Below are 16,451 nucleotides of genomic sequence, written 5' to 3'. Positions count from 1 at the left end.
TCAGTTAAAGATCATAAAAAATGTAAAAAGGTATAAATTCATAAATTAGGGATTATTTTATATGTAAATTAGCAATTAATACTCATATGTGACTATATTTTAATATGAAATATTACGAAAATTATGCATAATGATTACAATTGCACCTACAAAGGCCTCCTCCTTGGTTGGGCATTTCCTCCTCAACATGGATATGATAAGCTTGACCGTTAATCAGCATATTCTTGGACAGATTAGCACTGTTGGACTTAAGGAGTCGCACTAGGATCCTTGCATATTCGAGATTATCCCATGTTTCTGTAACTTCATCAATAGAAACCATAGTGGTCACTTCTCCAACCACTTTCGAAAAACAATCCTTATTCCATAGAGAAATGGGCAAATTGTACTGCTACAAAGAGTTCAGATCTTTGGTTTATGACTTCAAAAACACTTTTGAACCATTCTTTGTTAAGGTTGAGAAGTTCATCCATTCGTTCACCTTCTTTTGGCGTTAATAGAACCAAGTTATCTCCCAAAAACGTCACTCTAACCATACTCATTCCTCCTTTAATGAATTCCTCACACAACTGACTGAAGTTAATATTTGGAGACATTTGGCACACCACATTGTTAACCATCCATGGCAGAACTTGTTGTTTAGTCTCAACAATGATTCCTTTCCACTTCTCACATGAGGAGCCTCTCACAACATCTGCAAAGGATTGCTTTCTCTTGTTTACCTTCCATACCTCCTTCCATACCTCCTCCTTTTTGTTCTTGATTGGAACATGATTATGTTGTTTTCTAGCCACTTTGGACAGGTCACTTCCTTCTTCAAAACCAGCTCTTCTGTATCTTGGGATATTGACATAAAGTTTCATATTGCCTATGTGTACCATCCAGCTCCTTCTCTAATCTACTCGCATTCTCCACCTCAAAGAACCTCACAAAACTAAACCTTCTTTCCCACCTGTTAAGTCTACGTGAGATGAACACCTCTTTCTCCCTAGTCCACTTCTGAAAAATCTTAAGCATATCGTATTCTCCACCCCGAAAATTTAGAGAGAAAAAAGGTGACACGGTTGCTCAACCATTGATGTGGCTTACGTCCCTCATTAAACCTCCACCTCTCCTCCTTCCAGTGACCTACATCCCTCACAAACCCCTCAAGATATCTCATATTGTTCTTCTTGAAAGACTATAATACGTTTCTTTTGGCCTGGCTATCATTCATTCTAAATATTATGTGAGAAAGGAAATTCTATGGAATCACAGTATCTCCTTTACTTGCTCCATCAAATTCCAGTCCTCTTGAGTTTTAGCTCTCTAAAGGAGGTTGATGTGTTCTATCTTTTCTAATTAATTTGCTGTTGTCAAAACGTTTTATTATTTCAAAGCAAAATGTCTTGCTGTCCTGCTTGGGAGAGGTGGTGTGACGATAGAAAGCACAACTAATAAATATTATTGAGTGTCTTATTCTACATATAAAATATGTTAACCAATTTATATAATTTTCACTATAAAAAAATATTAAATTAACTTCCGAATATTAATTTCCACCAAATAAGGATGTTCTTAGAATCAATCTAATTGATTTCAACGCATATAAAATATTTTTTTAGAAAAAATTAAAAAGTATAAATTAATTTTTAAATTATTTAAGTATTAATATTGATTTAACAAATTTTAAGTTGATGTGTACCATTCTTAATTTTTTTAATGTAATTAGTGTTTATATATCAATTTAAAAACTAATTTATAAATTTTTATTAATAAAAAAAAAAGATACTAATAGTTTTTTAGTTTATAAAATAATATATAATTTACTCAATATATACTATAAAAAAATCATTAGAAAGAGACTAATTTTAGAAATCAACAATAATCAGTCATTATATCAACTAAATTAGATATTATTTTAAGAATTAAAAAAATTATTGATATCTAAAGTAGTTTCTATTATTAATAAATAGTTTTTAAATTGGTATTAAATAGTTGTCAAAATTTTAGTTATTAACTTTAGAATCTAGTTAGTTGGTAGTTAAATTCTAGTACTTAATTAGATATTAACTTAGAAATTATTTTAATAATAGAAATTATTTTAATATTAATAATGTTAATTTAGAATCTAATTTAATTAATATAATAACTAATTATTTTTATTATTTTTAAAATCAATTTTTATTTAATATTTTTTTTAGTGGTTTTTTACTAAAAGTTTATTTTATTTAAATTTGAATAGTTGTAAGGGTCCATCCTATACTTTGATTTTTTTTTTTATACTTAGTATATTTACATGGCCAGGAAATAGTTCCTTGCAAAATTAGGAAAATTTAAAATGCAGGTATAAAAATTATTTTTATATGATATGTAGTTCTATTTATTATCTGTATTAAATTAGATTAATTCGGGTTAGTTGACTTAATTATCTCAATTAATTGTATAAGTTGGATTCTGAAAATTAAAACACAATACTAGTTTAGTCAAATCTAACTACAAAAATTAGCTCGAACATCACTGTCTGCATTTTTAAAAATTTTAGAACTTTATATATTTGAACTGTTTCTTTAAGTCTAATATATGTTTAAAAATAATAATTGAATCAATGGGTTTAACTAAAGGCATTTGTGTTGAGTTCATTAAGTCACAAGAAATATAAATGTATCAAATATTAATACATAATATATTAAAGTAAAAGTTTGATAATACCATAATTTGGCCATAGAAAAGATAATGCTATAATCTGGAAAGTATTAATTATTTAATAAAATGTTATATAGATATTAATAATCACGATATTAACTTGACTGCGATTATTTTTCTTAAATGAGAAATTATATCCATTTAACTTGTATCAAATTAGGTAGGGTTTAGAAATTGTCAACTCGTGATTCCAGAATGTGATAATACAAAGAGGAAAAGTGATCTGAATCCATGCGTCTATTCTCTTGATTTTCATAGCTAATTATTGATTAACTTTTAAACTTTTAGATTACCAACTTTAACTTTTAGATAAACTTTTAGATTACCTTTTAACCAAGGCAAATGCTTCCAAATAAGGGCGAATCAACTTGCTATGGTATGTAATTATTTTTATTTTCAACTTTTATATATCCTTAACCTTTGACATTGGTTTTGTTGTATAATTAATTTTATGTGAATATCTTTTTAAATTTTATTTTAATATTAATCAAATTGTGTACCATATAAATTTATGTTTAATTAGAATTGAATTAATTGTATTGCAAGTTAATTTTTAACCGTAATTGATTGAGTGAGTTATGATACAAATTGCTTTTTTAATTGAAAACAATTAATTATGAATAAATCAAGTTTGAATGAATCAAAATATTAAATATTGAATCGAGTTATTTTTAAATTAACGAAATTGTTGAAGATAACAAATAACATATTTTATTTGTTTGCAGTTAAATTGATTTCTTTAGTAGTTTCATAATTATTTCAATGACTAAATTAATTCATGAGTATAATAGTTTCTTAACCTTTTAGGTAATTCGTAAGTAATTGTTTCTATTGTGTTATTTTTTCCTAAGAGTTTCACATGACAAAAACATAATTCAATTGTATTTTTTTCTTCAAAATATTTAATACATAGGAAACTCATTCAGGGTGGTCAAAAGTCACGAGTATTTTCTTTTTCATAAAAGCTCGTTTTTTGAAAAAGAGGTGGAGAGTTCTTAATGGTAATGTAGGGGTGCCAATAGTATACTCCTTAATTCGGCCTCCTTTTTTAAACCGTTTTAAACACTATTTCATGGACAAAAACAACATAAACATATAAAAAGGCTCTTCCTCCCTGCACCCCTATTATTTCCTTCTACACCTCCATAAGATATGAAAAATCTCAAAAGAATCCCTCTATGCAATTTTGTTGGAAAAACTCTGAAAAATATTTGGTGATGTAATTCAGATTGTATAATTTAGTATTATTTATTTTAATTGTTCTTTAATATCACAGTTTGTATAATTCATAATGTATTTTCAAATAATACAGATTATATAATAAAAAAATTTAAATAATGTTAAAAATAATCAGATTCTATTATTTTTAACATAACAATTTTTTAACTTTTACATTGTATGATCCATAATTAAATTTGTTTAATCTTGATTAATCAATTAAAAAATCATATGAAAGTGTTAATGCATTTAAGATCCTACAATCCAAAATATAAATATCATTGAAAATAAATAATACTTGTGCAATCTATAATATGCATTTCAACGTATAATCTAAAAACATTCCAAATCATTTAATGTGTAATTTTTCCAACAAAATTGCTTGGAGAAAGACTTTTGACATTTTGTACACCTTATGAAATGTTGAGAAAACCATGGGTGTGTGTAGGAAGAAAGGGCCACATATAAAACATACCTTCCAAGAAAAATACATGAAGGAAATAAAAAAGAAAAAATGGCTTTGATCTTGGTCCAATATTTTATAAAATCTACAATTTTTAATTCTTATTTTCTTTTAATTTTAGTCTTTTAGTTTTAAATTTTATATAATTTTAATTCTTGAATACACGGTTTTGATCCCTTAACTTTTAGTTATCCATTATTTTTCATTGTTGTATGTGTTTATGGTTTGAGAATTCTGAAGGTTAGATATATATGCCTGTTGTTTTTTTTTATACTAGTTAAAACATGTAGTATTTTTTTTTATTGTTGATAAAAAAATCATTAACTAAATCATATCTGAAAGTAATATATGTGAAGAAAGTTTCACAACTTTCAACAATTAACTTATTACCAATACAACAATACAAAATCTTATATAAAAACGTATATAATTTGTTGAAAAAATAATTAATTACTATATTAATTAAATTAAATATTATTTTAAAGACAAAAAATATATTAATGTTTAAAGTAATTTATATTATTAATAAAATTTATAAATTAGTTTTTAAATTTGTATTTAAATAGTTACTAAACTTTTAGCTACCAATTATTTTAAATTCTAAATAATTAGATATCAATTTATAAATCAGTTTATAAATTTTAGTAATAATAAAAACTATTTTAAAACCAATAAATTTTTAATTTATAAAAGAATATAAATTTAATCAATATAATAATTAATTATTTTTATTTTTAAAATTATTTCTTATTTAATTATTTTTTATAGTGACTATGATAATTTCACTGTCATATCCTCCAAAGATATTTAAATATATTATTTAATAAAATTATTACAAAATTATAAAATCAGTTAACCATCAATCAATTATATCCATATATATTTCAAAATTGAATATAACATAATATAATTTTATACAATTGTATATAATATTACATATTACATTATTTACAATTTTATTTTTTAAATTATAGAAATTTATAGTTTTATACAATGTTATAACATATACATAACTTTATAATTTTGCAGTCATTTTACTAAATAATATATTTTAAATAATTTAATAATAAAATTTTCTATATGAAAAGGTTTCTGATATAGGAGAATCTATGATATAATTTTATATAATTAATTTCTATTTTATTTTTAAATTGTATAAATCAATAAAAAATATTTTATTTTAAATAATTTTAATTTTGATAAAATGTTTTTCACTGTTGGGACATAATTTTTTTCAGTCATTAACCTTTCGTATCCTAAAATGGTTCAAAATATGATGATATATAACATATATATCAATACCGACTATTTATTTAGCATCCCAAGAGTGACGAAAAGACCCCACTTTACATCTTTTTCATTGATTGATTGATTTTTTTTAAAATTTTGTATTCAATTTATTAAATAATATATTTTAAATAATTTTATTATCTAAATTATATAAATTAATAAAAAATAATACTTTTTAAATAATTTTATTGTTTAAATTACATAAATAATATATTTTAAGTAATTTTATCCTTTAAATTATAGAAACTTATAATTTTATACAATTATATTTTTAATTATTCAGACTAGATTTTTTGTTCTCATAGATAACTAGTGGGGATTACTAAGTCGGGCATTACATGAAATTTGGGAATCTGTGTTGGGTAGGAAGCAAAACATTTGGATGTGAATACTGTATTTGTAGTGTGAAAACATGGTTAAATGAGAACAAATTTTATAAATATTAATTGATGTTAATTGAAAAATAATATTAATTTATATTTAATATTTTTTTTATAATTTAATATTTTTTTTTGGAATTCGGTAAATATTAATACTGATCCTAGTAGAATTATTTTCAATGCAATTATTTTGAGATTAATTTTATGAAAATTCATTAAAAAATATATTTAATTAACAAAACTTGTACAATGTAAAACATATTTGAAAGATGAAAGAAACAAAAGTGCAAGATTTCATATTTGAAAATCCGTGAATTCACGTGGTCTTTCTTACTTTTTTAGCTTCATTTATTGATTATGTACCACACGATTAAGTTAGGTGTAACTAAAGTTTTTGCCAAACTTTTAGGTAATCTCCAAAGTTAATTATGTATTCATAATATTTCAAACAAATCTTTTCTAAATTAACAAAACAAATAAATAAATGTTTATTGAAAAATAGATTTTAATATATTATTTTAGTCGAAATGAGATCTAACCATGTTAAAAAATAAAATTATATATAAGTGAGACATTTTTTCTTTTTTCCAGCAAATTTAATTAAGTATCATTTATACTTATATATCTGACTAATTCAAATTGTGTAGCACTTTCATCTTATGATCACTTTGAAAAAAAATAAAAGATTCATTATCAATTATTCTAACAAAGGCAAACTTAAAAAAGTGGTGTTTCTGAGGGAAATTAAAACCGTATATTATGTTGGTTATAAGTAGTTTTGGGTCATCTTCAAGAATAAATTATCTTTGAAAAAAAACTAATACATTATTTGTAACGGTATGACACTCACCTGACTCAAGTTCTAGGAAAAGTATATAAATGATTCCTTGTAAATTAACAAATTGAAGCAAAACTAAAATATCGGTTTAGGAAAAACTATATCATTGTAAGTATAATATTCTTTTATTAAATTATTATTTGATCCAAATATATTATAATAAAAAAAATTAGAATTAAGTATAATATAATATTTTATTATCAAATCAACATTTAATATAACACAAATTAATAAGAAAGATTAATGTAATTGTAATATAATATTTTGTCATCAAATTATATTTATAAAAAAGATTAAATACTATCATGTTATTTTTTAAAATATAAAAAATATATAAAAATAATATAACTAAATTTTCCTAAAAAATGTGTCGTTTATTAAACTTTTTGTTTTTGTTTTCCTGGTTTTAAATTAAGATACAATAGTAAATGCTTTCATATTATATGTACATTCTCATCTTCTTAGTGTAATGCGATAGTTTTTAACAATTTAATTAAATTGAAATACATTAAGTTAAGGTTGATATTAATGTTCTTTATATTTTATTAATAAATTATTATTTAATATAAACATATTATAAATAAATAAAATAAATAAAATGTATAATTATCTTTTTGTCCCTATATTTAAGGTTAATATTCAATTTATTACAATAGTTTTAAAAAAATCAATTTAGTCCTAAGATTTAAAAAAAAAAATTATGAAGTTTGGTCCTTTTTGTTAAAGTTCCACCAATGATGCCGGTTGATGATGTGGGGTAAGAGTAAGTGACACTTTCATACCCACATGTTTTCACATCAGAGTGTTGTCATCATCTTCAATCCTAAACTCGTTTTCTCTTCCCTCTATTCCAACCCTATCCATCTTCCTCCACCAGCGGCACTCTTACAACAATAACTTCTTCATCATCATTTATCATATCTTGCATCACAACCAAAAACAAATATGATCTTCACTTTTTAACCCTCAAACTCTTCTCTCAAATTTGTCCTTTCATTTCTCTCTTTCTTCAATCCTCCTTCTTTATTTCTAGTGGCAATTTGAATTTGCAATCTCCACATTTAGGTATTGCATAAGCTTATGGGAATGAAAGATACCAAATTGTATATTTAAAAAAAAATCTTTAGACCAAATTGATTTTTTTAAAATCATGATAATAAATTGAATATTAATAAAAAATATATAGCTAAATGTAGTGTAAAAAGATAATTATACCTGAATAAAATTTTAAACACGTCATATAATAGTTTATAATCAAATATCTAAACTTGTTAAAAAAAATTGAACAGTAGTATTTTACTATCAAATTATTATTATTAAGCAAGGGTAAATGATCGTGGAATATCTGATTTTCTTTTTGCACCTACTTCTTACATGTTGCTTATAAATAAGTGCACGTCTCTTCTTCTCTTTTACTTAAGTCAATTCTTCTCTTTTTCTTTCCCTCTCCAAATTCATCTGAGATGCTCTGTTATCTAAAGGCCAATTTCATAATCCTTGTCTTTTTTTCCTCTCCATATACCATTTGTCTTCTATGCATTCAATCCTTTTGTTGTCATCACATTCCCATGCATGCATTAGGTGGCTAAATAATGGTTATCTACACGTCCATTCTAAATGTTTCACCTTTTCATTCACACGTGTTTCAGGGATGCACCATGCATATAATATTCTCTTTGATTATCTTAATAGATGTAACTTAAGATTCAATATGATACATTTGAATTGATATGCAAATATTATCATGGATTTAATTATTTCCTAAAAACTAAAGTTATATTTGTGTGCATGCATATCTTTTTTTTTTTTTATGTTGGAGATCCCATATCGATTGGAGATAAGAACATTTTATAGTATAAGTGGGTACAAATCTTATCATGTTATAAGTCAAAGGTTTAGTTAAACTTAAAGTTAACTTCTTAATATGATATAAGAGTTATAAAAGTCATTTAGAATCTATTCTAACGAAAGATTTTTTTTATCAACAAGAAAAAATAAATAAATATGAATCATTTTAGTGGTGGTCCAACCCTTGTATGAACAACACCTCCCCCAAAACACACCTCTTTCCATCTACCCAGTCTACTCTTGATTATTTCTAACAATCCATCCCAAAACACACCTCTTTTGTGACACCCCCCCCCCCCCACTAGCATCCTCAAGTATTTAAAAGGAGTTTTCATCGCATCGCAGTTGAAAATTGTTGCAAAACATTGAACCACAAACTGGTCAACTCCCACCTCACCAATTCTACTCTTCAAGAAATTCACCTTAAGGTTAGAGGCTAACTCAAAGCAATTCAAAAATAACTTTTAAGTTAAACATGCTTTTAATGTTTGTTTCACAAAAGAAAAAAGTATCATCTGCATATTGGACATATTTACCTTAACCTTCTTGTCCCCGATCTCCGAGCTCTTTACCAAATTCTTTTCAACTGCTTTCCTTGACATGCCTGCGAACTGTTATAAGAAACAAAAAAAGGCGCTAAAGGATCACGTTGACGCAAACCCCTCTTCGGGTAAAACTCCTTGGTTGGGCTCCCATTTACAAGCACAGACACTGAGGAAGATTCCATACAAGATTTAATCCATCTAACCCACTTTTCATAGAATCCTAACCTTCCTGGCATATAAAAGATGAACTCCCAGCTTACAGAATCATAAACCTTCTCATAATCTACTTTAAAGAAAACACAACTTTTTTTCTTCCTCTTCACCTCCTCTAAAACCTCATTGACCACGAGAACACTATCCAATAACCCCTGCCTTATAGGAAAGTTAATTGTCTAGGATCAATAACTTTACTTTACTAATCACCTTTTTCAACCTTAATGACAGAATCTTCAAGTCTATTTTATATAAACCTTCAACCAACGAGATAGGTCTAAACTAAAATCACTAAGTTGCTCAGAGTTATCGACCTTGGGTATCAAACTTATGAACGACGCGTTGGACCCTTGAGCCATTTTCCTCTATCTACAAACTCATTCGTTGTCGTGATTATATCCTCTTTTAAGAACTCCCAACAATATTTAATGAAATCGAAGTTAACTTTACTTTCTCTTCGGATATAACTCCTACCATTATCTTCACCATAAATGAAATTGAAACTTGCATTATTTAACCAATTCATCCTCCCTTGACAATGAAATTTAAAAAAATGAGTTTATTAATTTATTTTATGATAAATATTTTTGCCACAAGTAATAAATATTTTATATTCCACAGTCACCTTTGAAAAATTATATTTAAGGTTTGGAGATTATTGCTTAAAGAACACCATATTTCTACATTATATATCATATATATTGTAACATCAATATTCACGCCATTATGGACTTCTGTGCAAAATGGACTCTTTTGATTGAGTTGGAGCACGAAAGAACTTTGGTTCGGTAAATTTCTCTTTCTCTTCCATACCAACCTAACACAAAACTATTGAAATCTCGCAATTTTCTGTGTAATTTGTTCATCATAGTGCTTTTTTTCATCCTTCAAATTTGTTTCATACCTTTAATTTATTTTTAAATAATTATACACGGAGTGCAACAGCATAGTTGGGAACTATAGAAGGCCTAATTTGAGGTGCTGTTACTAGTATGTCAGAGATGCAAAATTATGGAGTACAAAATTTGAAATAAGAAGAAGATTGAAGTCGAATTGATTTCTATTTTGATAATTTTTCTTTATGTTTTTTATTTATTTTGTAATACATACTTGTATTAATAGTTACAAATTAATATAAATTTTATTGTTTTACACTTTTCTTTTATTAAATCCTTTATGAAAATATTAACAAGTTTATGATTGGATTTGTGACCTCTTTAAAGTTTTTTAATTCCACAACATAATAATTCAATGTTATATTTGGAGTTGAACTTGTATCTGACGTCCAACCCAATGGAACCCAAAAACTGAAGTCATGTGTGAACTCAACATGTGCTGTACGCAAAAAAGTTTGTTTTACATTATAAATAGTAAAAACAACTATTTTATAACTATTTTTTAAATAAAATATTATATTATAATAAAATAATAATTTATTTAAGTATAAAAAATATGAACGAAAAAGATGAGGTATATTCTTTCTAAGTCACTATTGTTTTCCCTATAAATCATTTCCCATTACATTCATCTCTTTTGTGTGTAGCCAATTCTTCTCCTTTGCTCTCTCTCTCTCTCTCTCTCTCTCAACACTCTCTTGTACCTGCAGGTTAGATTCACATTGCATCTTACGTTGTCCCTTTCTCTCTTCATGTTCTTTTCGTCTTTGATGAATCCTTCTAATGTCTCGTCCCTTTCCATGCCTACATGTCTCTGAAATTAACTTGGTTATATATCTACGTCCACTCTAAATGTTTCTTTTATTTATCCCATTTACTATGTTCTAATTTAATATCTGTGTTATGCATGACGATTTGTGAATATTGATATGCAAATATTGGCATGAATTAATGATTCTTTGTGCATGTAAACTGAGAGCAAAAATATATTTATATTTTGTGTGCATGCATGTATAGTTTGTTCTTTTGGGGTTCAGATATCTTTCTTGTGTTCTTCTGGTGTCTGGTGTCTGGGGGCTGCTTCATCTTATATCAATTAACCTGTTTCTTCTCTTATATCCTGGTTTTCTTTCTAGAAGGACATGTGTTTTCGATTACACATTTTCCCATTGAACTTTGGAACTCTGAAACATAATATTTCATCTTTTTTCTCACAGGTTTTCTCATTGGAGGCAATCTAAGAAGTATCTTTGGACTGATTGTGGACATCTCTCCCAGCGAGAATTTTAACCCTGGTTCATCTCGTTGCGGAGAATTAATATCTTTCGGTAGATCCAACGCCAACTGGTATAGTGTTTCTTTTTATGTAGCATATTGGGTACATACAAAATCAGTTTGTTCAGAAATATTTGTAAACAGCCGAGCAAGATTTTAATAAGATTATGTGAGAGTCCTGATATATTTAGGTTATCCTAAATACTAGTTATGAGGATTATTTATTCAAACTCATCCACTTAGATGAAAACTGTGAATTTGTTAATTTCTTTATATATATATTCCTACAAATTATAAGAATGGTGTAATTTCATTAAAAAAAATTGTAAGTGGATAATTGTAGGAAAAATTAAAAAATATCAAAGTTACAAGATTTTAATTTTTAGAAATAAATAAAGTCTTCATTAAGAAATACTACTCCAACTTTATCACTAGTTGAGTCCTATACCACCGACTTTAATTGAAAATATTTACATAATAATGATCATCTATTCATACTACTTTGATTAAGTTATAATTTTGTTATTTTTTCTTTAATTGAAATCGTTAGAGGGAAGACAACTCTAATATATTTTATTTACACTGAAATTGTCTAGATTATAGTTAAAAAAAAAATCTACGATAAATGATAATTAACCTTTTTAATATAAATTATTTATGTAAACTTTTAAAAATTATCTAAAATTCTTATCAATTGAATATTTTTTTTTTGCAAAATTTTATTTTATGTTATATAATTTCAAAATTCAGTTTTAATTAATTTTTAAATTGTCATTTTATTTAAAATATAAATTACTTTTACTATAGACTAATTTTAAATTTTTTATAAGGTTAAACAATTCATAGTGTACTGTTTTATAAATATTGTTAAATTTAAAAATATTGTTAGTGAATACCAAGAAGACAAAGAAGAAACCATGTAGCACAATTTCTTAAAAATGAAATTTGTTTCCTATTTATGTATAAATCATACTTATTTACCATTTTATAAATATTGTTTACATATTTCTAGTATTTATAATTGTATACCTTAAACGTTATCTTGTTTCAGTAACATTATTTAAATCTTTTAAAACAACACAAATAATTTTAAATTTAACAATACTTAAAAAGCAGTAAACCATGAATTCTTTAACCTTATAAAAATCTGAAAATTATTTTTATAGCAAAAGTAATTAATATTTTAAATAAAAATGATAATTTAAAAACTTATTAAAACTGAATTTAGAAATAATATAGCATAAAATAATTTTTTTCACAATAAAATATTCAGTTGATGATGTCAAGGAAGTTAAAAAAAATTATAAATATTTTCATTTAAAAAAAATAATAATCATTTAACGTAGAAAAAAAAATTAACTGAAGTCGTTAGTGTTTAACCGCATGACTTCTCTCTAATTTATTATATTAAGGCAATTGCTTCCTGCACCATATCATTGCACCCAATCACAAGGAAAATACCGAAAATACGCTTAAAAAATAGGTACATATAAAATTACATTTTGGACCCTTTTTTCCAGAACACAATAATCTCTTCCAGATAATTTTTTAACGAAATATATTATTTTCAGATCCAGATTTTTTTATCCGGAATGAAATTTGTTTTTTTTTCCAGATTTTTATATCCGAAACACAAAAACCTCTTCCGGATTTTTTTTTCCAAAATGCATTATTTTTAATTTCGGATTTTTATTTTCAGAATAAAAAATATTTTCGAAATTTTTGAAATTATGTTGGATGCAGGTTAAAAAGTGTTGGGTGAAGGGAGCATTTGCCTTGTATTAAAGTTGTCATCTTCTCTAACAACTTCAATTTAAAAAAACTGATAAAAACTTAATCAAAATCGTATATATGCATGCATGACGATATCTACGTAAATAATTTCAATTCAAGTTATACTGATTGTGCACAACTTCAGTGCATATCAATAACAAAGTTGAAGCCCCGATTTAGTTATTTTGAAAATTTGAAGTCGTGATTAATGACAACAACTTCCCCATTTTGTAATTTGTTCTGCAAGTATCAAATTACATATTTTTTTTGTCAGATTACCACGTATATTTTTGTCAAATTACACCGTTCTTGTAATTTTTTTCATATATTTTCACATCCATTTACAAATTTCACCGTTCTTCTTTTATATTATTTAAAAACTACATCATCATTAGTTGTAGTTTTTTAATATGATTATCCTATTCCTTGTCACATAACATGGTTAAAGGCCTTCCAGTTTTTCAGGATAAGGTAATATTCACCTTTATTGCAATTCTATTTGTACATAACTGAAAATTGAGTTGTTTTGGATGGTTCAAGTGGTGGTATAATCATAATCAACTAATCAGTATTGATATATTCTTGTAATCATTTTCATGATCATCATATGTCGTCACTCATGAAAAATTACCCTGCAGTTGCATGATTGTAGCGTGTTTGCAGTTGAGACAAGTTTCACATAATGTTTTCGAATAATCTGTCCATTTTCGCAGAAGCATTTGGAAGGGAGAGGGAGGGAGAGCAGAAGAAAAGATTGGTATTGATGGGGAAAGAGCAAGTTGAGGTGTTGAATGCCCTGGACGTGGCAAAAACACAATGGTATCATTTCACAGCAATCATTGTTGCAGGAATGGGCTTCTTCACTGATGCCTATGATTTGTTTTGTATATCACTTGTCACAAAACTAATTGGTCGCATATACTATCACGTTGATGGTGCTGCAAATCCTGGATCATTGCCTCCAACTGTGTCAGCTGCTGTTAACGGTGTAGCTTTTATTGGAACACTTTCTGGGCAACTGTTCTTTGGCTGGCTCGGTGACAAAATGGGACGAAAAAAGGTTTATGGCATGACACTCATGCTCATGGTACTAGCCTCTGTTGCTTCAGGTCTTTCCTTCGGACGTGATGCAAAGACTGTGATGACAACCCTTTGCTTCTTCCGCTTCTGGCTTGGCTTTGGTATTGGTGGAGACTACCCTCTTTCAGCCACCATAATGTCAGAGTATTCTAACAAGAAGACTCGTGGTGCCTTCATAGCTGCAGTGTTTGCCATGCAAGGCTTTGGAATTTTGGCAGGAGGAGTGTTTGCCATTATAATGTCATCTATATTCAAGACCCAGTTTGATTCTCCACCATACGAGGTTGATCCCTTGGGGTCAACTGTTCCACAAGCAGACTATCTATGGAGGATAATTCTGATTGTGGGAGCACTTCCTGCTGCAATGACTTACTATTCAAGATTAAAGATGCCAGAAACTGCACGCTACACTGCATTGGTTGCCAAGAATATGGAGCAAGCTGCAGCTGATATGTCTAAGGTTATGCAGATGGAGATTCGAGTAGAGCCAAAAAAGGAGGATGAAAAAAAATCATTTGGATTGTTCTCCAAGGAATTCATGAGTCGCCACGGACTTCATTTGCTCGGAACGACAAGCACATGGTTCTTTCTTGACATTGCATTCTACAGCCAAAATTTGTTCCAAAAGGACATCTTCAGCGCAATTGGTTGGATTCCTCAAGCAAAGACCATGAATGCGATTGAGGAGGTTTTCAAAATTGCAAGGGCTCAAACTCTCATTGCTCTCTGCAGTACTGTTCCGGGATATTGGTTCACTGTGGCCTTCATTGATATAATAGGAAGATTTGCCATCCAGTTGATGGGATTCTTCTTTATGACTGTCTTCATGTTTGCTCTTGCCATTCCTTATGACCACTGGACTCTTAAGGAGAACCGAATTGGATTTGTGGTCATTTACTCTCTCACCTTTTTCTTTGCAAACTTTGGACCTAATGCAACCACATTTGTTGTACCAGCAGAGATATTTCCAGCTAGGTTTAGATCCACTTGCCATGGAATATCTTCAGCATCTGGGAAGCTTGGAGCCATAGTTGGCTCGTTCGGGTTTTTGTACTTGGCACAAAACCAGGATCCGAGCAAAACAGATGCAGGGTACCATGCGGGTATTGGTGTGAGGAACTCATTGCTAGTGTTAGGAGTGGTTAACATATTAGGCTTCATTTGTACTTTCATGGTGCCTGAGGCAAAGGGTAGATCTTTGGAAGAGATTTCCGGTGAGCAAGAAGAGGAAGTTTAAGCAACCAAGGCATAATAACAATAATTTTCACTGCAACAGTAAAACGTTTACATTCAGGAATATAATAATGCACTATCATGTTGTACCAAGAATAGTATTGCTTTAAGAATAGAAACCTTAGGTGTTGTTTTGTTCTATGAATGTTTGGATCTAGGAATGTGTAATTCGGGCAATAATGTGTTAAGAGTATTTTTCTATGTTATTTTCTGACTACACGTTGATATGAACTATTAGATCGTTTAATGCATGGTTAATTGTTGAGATCATTGATCTTCATCACACTTTTAGGTTGTTAGTTTTCTATTTTTCAATTTTAGGCAAAATCTTTTTCTTACCTGTGTCGTGCCTTCATCTTCTTTTTTCTTTCTCCTTCTTCACCCATCCATGATCAAGAGGATCTGCACTTCTCACACTGTCTAATGACTATCGAGAGATTTCTTGTCTTTCTTCAAGAATAATAATCATCATTGTGTTTTTACCATTTTGTCCTTACTTAATGTTTTTACTTTTTTCCCTTGTAGATGTATTTCCATTTTTATATGGTATGATATTAATGTATGTTATGCTTTTTTGCCATCTTTTCTTTGTTATTTATTCTTTCTTGACTTTCTTTCTGGTAACAAAAATGGAATTAGCTATTTCAGAGAGTTTTTATAATATTAATCAATGTTTGAATCTCATCAGTCCTTATTATTTGCACCTGAGAAAAT

The 16,451-nt window shown here is 27.6% G+C and overlaps 1 protein-coding gene across 1 annotated transcript; it reads left to right on the top strand.

Moving 5' to 3' along the window:
- The first annotated feature begins 10,999 nt into the window (after positions 1-10,999).
- Positions 11,000-16,007, top strand: LOC137829985 (inorganic phosphate transporter 1-4). Its single transcript, XM_068637040.2, has 3 exons — positions 11,000-11,086; positions 11,594-11,723; positions 14,138-16,007. Exon 3 carries the CDS (start codon positions 14,188-14,190, stop codon positions 15,739-15,741), a length of 1,554 nt encoding a protein of 517 aa, XP_068493141.2. The 5' UTR covers positions 11,000-11,086; positions 11,594-11,723; positions 14,138-14,187; the 3' UTR covers positions 15,742-16,007.
- Positions 16,008-16,451: the final 444 nt, after the last annotated feature.

This window comes from Phaseolus vulgaris, chromosome 7 (assembly GCF_051622355.1).
Source record: "Phaseolus vulgaris cultivar YP4 chromosome 7, ASM5162235v1, whole genome shotgun sequence".
NCBI lineage: Eukaryota > Viridiplantae > Streptophyta > Magnoliopsida > Fabales > Fabaceae > Phaseolus > Phaseolus vulgaris.
The sequence above is the reverse complement of the archived record's forward strand: the minus strand, read 5'-3'. Positions and strand labels throughout refer to the sequence as shown.

Coding starts and splice junctions, on each gene's coding strand:
- LOC137829985 (XM_068637040.2), top strand. CDS start 14,188: ATGGGGAAAGAGCAAGTTGAGGTGTTGAATGCCCTGGACGTGGCAAAA.